This window comes from Pyrus communis, chromosome 14, assembly GCF_041283825.1.
Source record: "Pyrus communis isolate YQ-2024b chromosome 14, ASM4128382v1, whole genome shotgun sequence".
NCBI lineage: Eukaryota > Viridiplantae > Streptophyta > Magnoliopsida > Rosales > Rosaceae > Pyrus > Pyrus communis.
In genome coordinates, this window is record NC_142578.1 from 17,436,671 (window position 1) to 17,446,671 (window position 10,001).

At 33.7% G+C, this 10,001-nt stretch overlaps 1 protein-coding gene across 1 annotated transcript; it reads left to right on the forward strand.

Annotated features, from left to right (window-relative positions):
- The first annotated feature begins 2,524 nt into the window (after positions 1-2,524).
- Positions 2,525-4,187, forward strand: LOC137711981 (transcription factor bHLH106-like). The gene is made up of 2 exons (XM_068451128.2): positions 2,525-2,964; positions 3,669-4,187. Exons 1-2 carry the CDS (start codon positions 2,668-2,670, stop codon positions 4,092-4,094), a joined length of 723 nt encoding a protein of 240 aa, XP_068307229.1. The 5' UTR covers positions 2,525-2,667; the 3' UTR covers positions 4,095-4,187.
- The last annotated feature ends 5,814 nt before the right edge of the window (positions 4,188-10,001 follow it).

Consider the following 10,001-nt stretch of genomic DNA (forward strand, 5'->3'; position numbering starts at 1 on the left):
TAGTGCTCCCGCCCAGAGTAGGGCACAGTCCTTCACGTGATGTTCACCTCCCGCACCACACGCTCGTCTTGGATCCAAGTTAGGTGCACAGTCCTGTCGTACAAACCACTTTAGGTGGTTCCGACTCGTGTGCAGGTATAGTTAGTGAGATGGAGATTTGAGCTCTAGATTCAGCCGTACAGGTCATGTTAGGTGACTCCGGTTGACAGATTATATGGCATTGATGTGATATTACTTGAGCACTTGCATTTTACTTCGAGGTTCTGGCATAGCATATTTTCCGAGCATGATTTATATATATGTATACTATATTTTCTGGGAGATATACAGGTTTTACGGCGAGGGGTTAGAACTTGTTTATGAAATGGTTTTTTGAAAAGCTTTGTTTTTGCCAACTCACACTTTTTGTTTTGTGCCCCTCCAGGTTCTAGTTGGCTAGCACTTTTGGTGGCTTCCTTGAGGATTTCCCCGGCATATCTGACAGACTATTACCAGTGTAGGACCACCTTCGGGTGTGCTTTTGTAGTGTCGTTTTCTCCCGGACTGCATTAGATCTTTGTGCTCTGAACTTTGTGTTCACACTTACGCTTGCACATGTTGTTATTACTTTGTGTAAAGCTGGTTTTTTATTTATTCGTACTACTTTTATTATTATTTTATTAGCTTCCACACTGTGCACATGGTTACGTCACTTCCACATGACGGCCAGCATGCCTTGATCTCGATCGGCGTGTGTCATTTCATCATGACAATGAAACAGACAAATGGTTTTTGCTTGAATTAACTTTTGTGAATGATGATCTGTTAATCAAGACTTATAAAATAGATGGTTCGAATCGATGAAGTTCGATGTGATATGGACCCATAACTAATCCCCATTTAAAAAAAAAATGGGAATCACTTCCCTTAAGGAGTCAGTGTATATATATATATATATATATATATATATATATATATATATATATATATATATATATATTTACATGAGCCTTTAAAGGTAAGAGATCCCCATATTTATTTTCAGAAAATGGAGATTAGTTGTGGGGTCTACAACACATCGAACTTCAACGATTCGAACAGTCTATTTTCAAGTTACACCTCATAGATCACCCTTACAAAATATTAGCCAAATCTAAAATATTTGGGGCATCTAATTGAGTTCAAAAAAATTGTGAACACTAGTGACAATTAAATAGGCAAATGATTTTAGATTGAATTGAATTTTTGCATGGAAATCTATGAATCAAGATTTACAAATAAATGGTTTGAATCATTAAGGTTCAATGTGGAATGGATCCTACAATTAATCTCTATTTTTTTTTTCAAAAAAATGGAGAACTCACCCAAAAATCTATATATGTTTATTATATGTTTAAAAATTAATAACATGACAAACTATGATTTCTTTTAGGGACCATAAGAAAATGAGCGATCTATGCTTACAAAACTATGTCAAACGTTTAAAACGAATTAAACAAACAAGATATTTATGCTGGATATATAGATTCTGATTTGAATTCCAAACTAGAAATGTCATTGTGCAATTTATTGTTACAAAGAATAGAATATACGAACAACAAAAATGGCTTGACTTTTGGCCCCCTTTCTCCTTTGCGTACCGTTAATTTGAAATGAAACATTGACATGATAAAATAGTAGGTGGGTCATGTTGTACACATTGTAACATTGAAAATGCGAAGCTTGGTCTTGCTGGAATGCTGGGTTGCGACAATTTTATCAATATACAATAAAAATATAGAATGCTATAGACATCAAATTATTTGTAAAAAGCAACGATGTGCTAATTAATAATATTATATTATCTTTTTAGTGGCAAATGTCATGAAAAAAAATAAAAATATGGGATTGCAAGTGATATATTGTTTTGATGAATATGATAGTCTCTTTAGTATAGATTAAAGTAGTATTGTCGTTTGTGATAAGAAGAAAAAACAATGCTTGGCTACTTAGGATGAGTAAGAACTTCTACTCAAGACTCTTTGTGTTCGAATCATAAAGCTTTGTGCTAATGAACAAAGCCGTCCATATTATGAATCATTCTATAAAGATCATTGAACTAAAAATAAGGTCGTTTATTCAGTCTATTGCAGCAAATACGCAACCAGTTTGTAATACTTTTACAAATTCTGTTCATCTGTTGTTGTATAGTTCGATGACTAAATGACCTCAGCTTTAATTGATTTTTTTGTAAATGCGATATTTATAGAGTGATTTATAATATAAATGGTTCTGATCATAAACATAAAGTTCTATGAATTGACAATGAACAATTTTGAGTAAGAATTCCAACTCATCCTTTGAGTAGCCAAGTATTATTTTAAGAAAAATATAGAATACTCAACTAGCATTTTTCCTCACTCATATCATATAAGAAGTTCACTTTTTCCCCCAATAAAGGACAAAGTAAAGAAATCAATTGGAACCCATTTGCACCCCAAAATTCACGGATATATAAAAAACCCTAAAGAGAAAAGAGTAAACCACCGAAAGTCTTCAACACTCATTTCAGCACTACTCATATCATATACATCACTCATTTATATAGCTATCACTTGGTTGGTCCAAATTACACAACAACAGAAACCAGTCAGAGAGAAGACTCATCAGAATCACAAGAAAGAACCCTAATTCCTCACACACACAAACATGCAGCCGGGTAATCATCAAAGCCAAGAACTCTACCGATTTCTTGTCCAAAACGGCTTAATCAGCGTGAATAATGATCATCAGTTGTCAGCTATGCAGAGCTTTTGCAGCTCTTCTTCTAATAATTATAGTTATTACCCTTTGGAGTTGTCTGGGGTTAGTACTGAACATGACGCCTCGCCTCAGGATAGAGCCCTTGCTGCTCTCAAGAATCACAAGGAGGCCGAGAAAAGAAGGAGAGAGCGAATCAACTCCCACCTCGATAAGCTTCGAGGCCTTCTTCCTTGCAATTCCAAGGTACCTATCTATATACATACTCGATTATTATCAAATTTGTTGTTCTTATTTTTGTGGTAATATTTATCAAATTTGTTTTTGCAAAGTTAACTGGTTATAATATTGTTGTTTAATTTACTATTGGTTTCGCTTTGAAGTTTGAAATTTTGAGCTTTGACGCCTCCTAGTTTACTTTTCTTTGCCGCTAGATCGATCATTTTTCACTTCCACAATCATTTTTTTCTCTTTGTTGACTAATGTTTTGTTGGTGAGAACCAAAAAAGTTGGCGAGAAAAGACAGTACTACTGGACCTGGAATCCTACTTTATGCTAATTTTGACCAAGGAAACAAAGATTTTACGTTCACTGATTTAATGTACACTTTTCTTTTTGTACTAATTAATTTAGATATTAATTAATTCATTCTTACGTACTCAATGCCAACAAGAATTCTATGAATTTATTGTCATGAATTGCTTTTACAAATTACAAATGAGAATCTAAGTCTGGGATATGTTCGGTCCTTTGAAGCTTTTGATTGTTCAAATTGTAAGTACGGTGGCACATTCCGTTTCTGAAAATGAAAAAGGGATCAATATGGTGTTGTAGTCAGACTCTGGGCTTTAGGGTAAATGCTTATCTGGGAAAGTTGCTGTGCTTTTCTCAACTAGGGTTTCTTATCTTTCTTCTTCCTCCTTTATTTTTTTTTTAAACAAAATTTTCAGACAGACAAAGCCTCCCTGTTGGCCAAGGTGGTCCAGAGAGTGAAAGAGCTGAAACAACAAACGTCAGAGATCGCAGAGCTCGAGACCTTCCCTTCTGAAACTGATGAAATCACCGTACTTTCTTCTAATGATTATACAAACGATGGAAGAATTGTTTTCAAGGCCTCTTTGTGCTGCGAGGACCGCTCCGACCTCCTACCTGACCTAATTGAAATTCTAAAATCCCTCCATTTGAAGACAATCAAAGCTGAAATTGCCACTCTTGGGGGAAGAATTCGCAACGTGTTTATTGTTGCCGCAGACAAAGATCACACGATTGAATCAGTCAACTTCTTGCAGAATGCGTTGAAGTCATTACTTGAACGCTCCAACTCTAGTGAAAGATCGAAAAGAAGACGCGTATTAGACCGCACATTAGTCCTATAATTAGTACTAGTACTTATTGCTAATTTCAATATAAACTTTGGCTACGATTCTATATATGTATTTTCTTATATATATTATTTGGAATTAGTTGTGTGGGTTTGTGTTTAAATAATTCCCATGAGAAACATCGTTGGGAAATGAAAGTAATCAACGGGGTTCAATTTGTTGATTTAGGGTTTTGGATTTTGAAAGTACCGTTTTTGCAATGCATGCATGTGATATTTGTATTCATGTAAGTTTGCAGAAATATATTTGATGAATTATAAGAATCTGACGAGTTTATGATCATGAAGTAGATAGATATTAGTGCACCTAATGTTGAATACAAAGCTTATTGCGAGCAACTGATATGCACATGTATATTGCTATTGTAGCGTCCCATGTTAATGGTACAATACTAAGTAGGAAAAAAAAAAAAATTACACATCATTGTATTGTTGGCATGGAACACAATGATACCAGTGTATGTGTGACATGTAAGTCTTTCTGTAAGATATATAAACGCTTATGTAAGTCTACAAGCTCAAAATTGGAAATTACCACCACAAGAAAAATGGGCTATGGATACAAAATTGAGGACACAGATGAGGAGTTTGTGTCCCTTAGAACACTAATAGGGTGGAACAGTGCACATTTTATAAAGGGCACCAAGTATTGTGCCCAAATGTAAAAAAAGTTGACACAAACACATTATTGGGCACGAAAGCCGAGACTTTGTGCCCAAATGTCCATCCAGCTTTCACGTGTCCCTTTAATGTCAGAAATGAAAATTTGATATTAATTTTCAAAGACACGATAACAGTATTGGTGCCCTCTAATTTAATATATTTAAATAAAAAGTATGTTCTTTGTGTCCTCTACATATATACTTTTTCCTATTCCACAAGGGAATTGTTATTAGCATTCAAAAAATATCATTTGGCACTCCAAATTTTCTATAATTAGAAAGAAAAATATACTTGTTAGGAGTGTAGAATGAGATTTTTGGAATGCTAATAACAATTCCCTTCCACAATAATAAGATTGTTTATTAATTTCAAACTAACACAATAATATTTTCGTGCCTTTTGTTTTAAATAAAAAAAGAATACCACTCTCTCTTTAGACCAAAAAAAAAAAATACCACTCTCTCTCTCTCTCTTGTCAATCTTCACTCCTCACTCTTCCCAATTCCTTCCTTCCGCCTCTCCTCTCTCTCTTTCCCTTCCTGATGTGATATATAATACCATACAAATTAAACCCTCTTTTTGACAATTGTAGTATGGATAAGTAGGGTTAGTTCTAGGCCGGGGATTAGGAAGGATGCTAATCTACTCAATTTTAAACTCTAAAACACTAAACTAGACTCAAAAACAGAAAACTAGACTCTAATGACTCAAAACAACTAGAAAGACTTAAAACAGCACAAAACAAGCAAATTGACTCAAAACAGAAACTACAGATGACTTTGGATGAATTTTAACTTAACCTTGACTCAAAACACGAAAAGAAACAAATGTAAAACAAGTCCTAGCTAAGTAAAACACGAAATATTAAAGGTGGGGATTGGTTTTGACGAATTTAAAGTAAAAGCAAACAGATTTAAAGACTCTAAATAACTTTTGACGAAATTAGGTGTTTTAATGGGTTAATAGCTAGCTAGAAGGTCCTGCTCCACACAAGACATATATGCATACAAATCGATTTCCAATTCTTATTCCAATAAACCATGAATAATAATGCCCCAAGTTAATCGTGAACTGCACAAATTAACCATCAGATTTCCCTAATTTCATTGAATTGGACTCAGCAACACAATCAAATTATTCTTCTCAAGTTCCCTATATGAACAACATGATAGAGATACATATCAAAGATCATTAAGTTCTATGGAAATCATAAGCATTGACATGGCATTCGTAACTATGAAAAGCATGATACTCTTGCCAGAAATTTCCTTAACACGATCGTGACAAGCAACCTCCACTACTTGCAAATATAAGTTCATAATGATTAGGTGAACATCCCTTATATTTTAGCATCAAATTCATGCATGCAAACTAAGTGTGCATCCTTAATCAACATACAAGAATAAGTTATCAATCAAACAGATAAGTAAATCGCATTCATGTTTTACGAAACAATAATTGGATGTAATCAATTCATATCACATATATGTTCATGACTTTGAATTCACCTCTAGCTAAAACGAAATTAGTTCCTCATTTTCATCATAATTGAAAACCAAATTAAAATAAACTTTGAACTAAAACTAAGGATAGAATACACCTAGAAACGCTCCAGCAATCCTAAAGGCTTTGGATGGCAGGTCACAGCACAAAACTATTTTTCTGATTTTTTCTCTCTAAGGCTCTCTAAAGACTCCCCTAAATCTCTGTAGGAACTTAATATATAATATATATATATATATATATCCTAAAGGCTTTGGATGGCAGGTCACAACACAAAACTTCTTCTTCTCCTTCCTTCCTTGCAAAGTTGTGGCACAAAGTTATTTTTCTGATTTTTTTCTCTTTAAGGCTCTCTAAAGACTCCCCTAAATCTCTGTAGGAACTTAATATATATATATATATATATATATATATATATATATAGATATATACACACACACAAAAATACTTAATATGGCTTGCCAGCGTGCAAAAATTTGTTTTGATGCAATATTTTGAACATCTTTTTGTAAAACATGTTTTGCAGATTTGCAATCAACTCGAATAAAAAAATTTTGATTTAATAAATCATCTTGAAATTTGCTAATGCATAATACAATAGATAATATCTCTTTCTTAATAGTAATATAATTACTTTGAGCATGATTCCAAACTCCTGAATGGAAACGAACAATTTGTTCAGCAGCTTCGGAAGAAGTTTTCTGCTTAAGGATACCTCCATAACCAATATCAGATGCATCGGTTTCGACTATCTTGAATGAGTCGGGAGTTGGAATGCCAAGGCAAGGCAAAGTCTTGACATGATTTTTTATCTGTTTGACAATGGAAGTATGAGTCTGAGACCATGATGGAGGATTCTCCTTGAGACGATCAAACAAAGGTTTGCATTGTTGTCGAAGATGACGATAAAATTCTGAAACGTAGTTAAGAGATCTAAGAAAACGCTGAAGCTGGGTTTTATCAATAATTTGATCTGGAAATTTATCAGCAAATTGGATAACTCTATCAATTGGTTGAATGGTAGATCTATAGATGTGATAACCTAAAAATCTAACCTTGGTTTGGAACAACTTAATTTTGGCTGCCGAGACAACTAACCCATTGTTCCTAATGATTCTAGCAAATGAATGCAAATGCTTCCAATGCTCATCTATAGATTTTGAAAAAATTAATACATCATCAATATAAACGATTGAAAAATGATTATATTGATTAAAAATCTCATTCATGATATTTTGAAATTCACTTGGTGCATTTTTCAGGCCGAAAGGCATTACATTCCATTCATAATGTCAGAAAGGAGTTACAAAAGCAGTTTTGTATTTATCAGATTCATGAATTTGAATCTGCCAAAAACCCGATTTCATGTCAAATTTAGAAAAAACAGTTGCTTGAGAAAGTCTCTTTATCAATCTCTTTTGTTGGGGATTGGATAACGAATCCATTCCAAAACATCATTCAAAGGTTTATAATTAATAACTAATCTTGGAACACCTCGTTCCAATTCTGCATTTTTCTGAACATAAAAAGCAGAGCAAGACCATGGAGATTTACTTTTTCGGATAATTCCTTTTTCTAAAAGCTGGTTGATTTCTGTTTTACAAAACTCTAAAACTTCTTGATTCATTTGAATCGGTCTTGCTTTTGTGAGGATTTTTTACTCAACAAAATCTTTGACATAGGGAAGTTTAACAATATGTTGTTTTCTGTGCCGAAAAGCATTAGGGAGATCCGAACAGATTTCCTTAGCAAGTTTATTAGAAAACTGGCTAATAGATTCTAACAAAGACTTGTCTGTTAGCTGCTCTTCAACTCTTTTGTGTTTAATTTCTTCTTGTAAGAAATTAATTTGTTGGGATTTCGCATTGATTTGGTTGAGGGTTTTGGAAACATTGTCCTTTTGAAGTTGTTTTAATTTTTTAAGATCTGTTTCCATGCAAAATTCAAAAGTAATTTTTTGGCCAAAAACCTTGGTTGTAATACAGTTATGATGAACTTTAAAAGGATAGATCAAAGCAATAAAAGGGAGTCCCAAAATAACTGGATCAGAAATATTTTTGATTAAAACAAATGGAGTTTTAAAGCAAATATTTTGTTGACAAACATGGGCTTTGGGAATTTCATATTTTAACTTCATCGGGGATTGATTTGCAGCACTAAGTACTTCAGTGGACTTGTGATAATACTTAGTAGGAATTAACCCTTCTTGAATGCAATTCAAGTCTGCACCCGAATCAATTAATGCTATGGTTTCTAAATGAAAATCTCTGATTATTATCTTGATTTTAGTATACCATTTTCTAATTCTTATTTTATCCAAAAGACTTAAAACTAAATTTTTTGAAGAAGCTTCGCTCAACTGAGCATCAGTATCGGATTGTGAAGAAGAACTGCCCTGTTCTTCTATAAGTGCTTGGGTACAGACTCTACTGAGTTCTGAACGAATTTCTATATTTTCGGACTTTAGAAACCTAATTTCCGATTTGATCTGATTAACTTCTTTTTGCAAATCTTTGATGGTGATTTCCTTTTTGGGTTTATTAAAACGTTCCAAAGTGGTACTGAGAGAAATCTTTTGAGAAGTAGTTTGGCTAGTGCCTGATTCTTGTTGAGAAATCAAAATTTTCAATTTTTTCAAATAAAAAGATTTCAAATCGGGGTCATCAACTTTACTTATTAATTCCATTAAAAATTCTTCTTGTTCTTCTTGCTTATTAAGCACTGAAATTTTGTTACAACAAGTGTCGGTGCACCCAAACTAAATGTTTGGCGAAGAATCTTCAATAGAACTACTATAATCAGAAGAGGATAATTCCAAATCCTTATCTGATTGGCTAGAGTCGGTGTTTCTGAGTTCTAAAACCTGGATAAGCTGTACTTTCTCTTCATCAGAGATTTTCAGCTGATTAATCGCTTTCTTAACCTTACATTCGTTGGCAAAATGTCCAGATTTGCCACACTTGTAGCATTTTCCTTTTTTGTTTTAAAAATGTTTGTTGGGTTTTTGAAAAGACTTCTTTTTGGGGTTTCGAAAAGGTTTTTCATAAAACTTGTTGGTTTGAAAAGGTTTGGTGGAAGACCTTTTGTTTTTGTAAAACCTGGAATGGGGTTTAGAAAACTTGCTCGTGTGCTGAGCTGTCTTTTTCTTATGCGAAGGGGCTATGGGAGGTAAACCATATTGTTCACAAAACGTTCCAAGTTCATATTTAGCAATAGATTTGTCTTTGTTGACTTGTTTGGAAATTTTCATGTCGATACACATTTTCAATCCTTCCTTTTGGATGACATTAACTATGTTTCCATAAGTAAGGGTATGATAAGGTATGACACCTTCTTCATTTACTAAAACATTTCGGATTTTGTGAGCAAAAAGGTTTGGTAAACCATTGATAAATTTTTCTTTCCAAAAAGGTTGATTACTATCTTCTCGAAGCATGACTCTGGAGATAAAAACATCTTTATACCACCTGAAATCACTTAAGGTTGGACACCTTAAATTACTCAGTTGGTCGTGGATACGAGTAGTAACGTTGCTAGGTGTTCCTATAAAGTGTTCTATGATTGTGTAGAGTAGTGTGTTTACTCCGTCAGGTATTCCTTGTCCTATTGTTTCATCAAAGATGGGAAGTCCTTCCTCATCTTTTTTAACCGCATGGCGTATCTCGTTTCTGGATTGAGAAGTTAAGTGCTTCTCCCACCAAGAATGAAGCATTCTCGTGAAACCAGTTACTAAAAG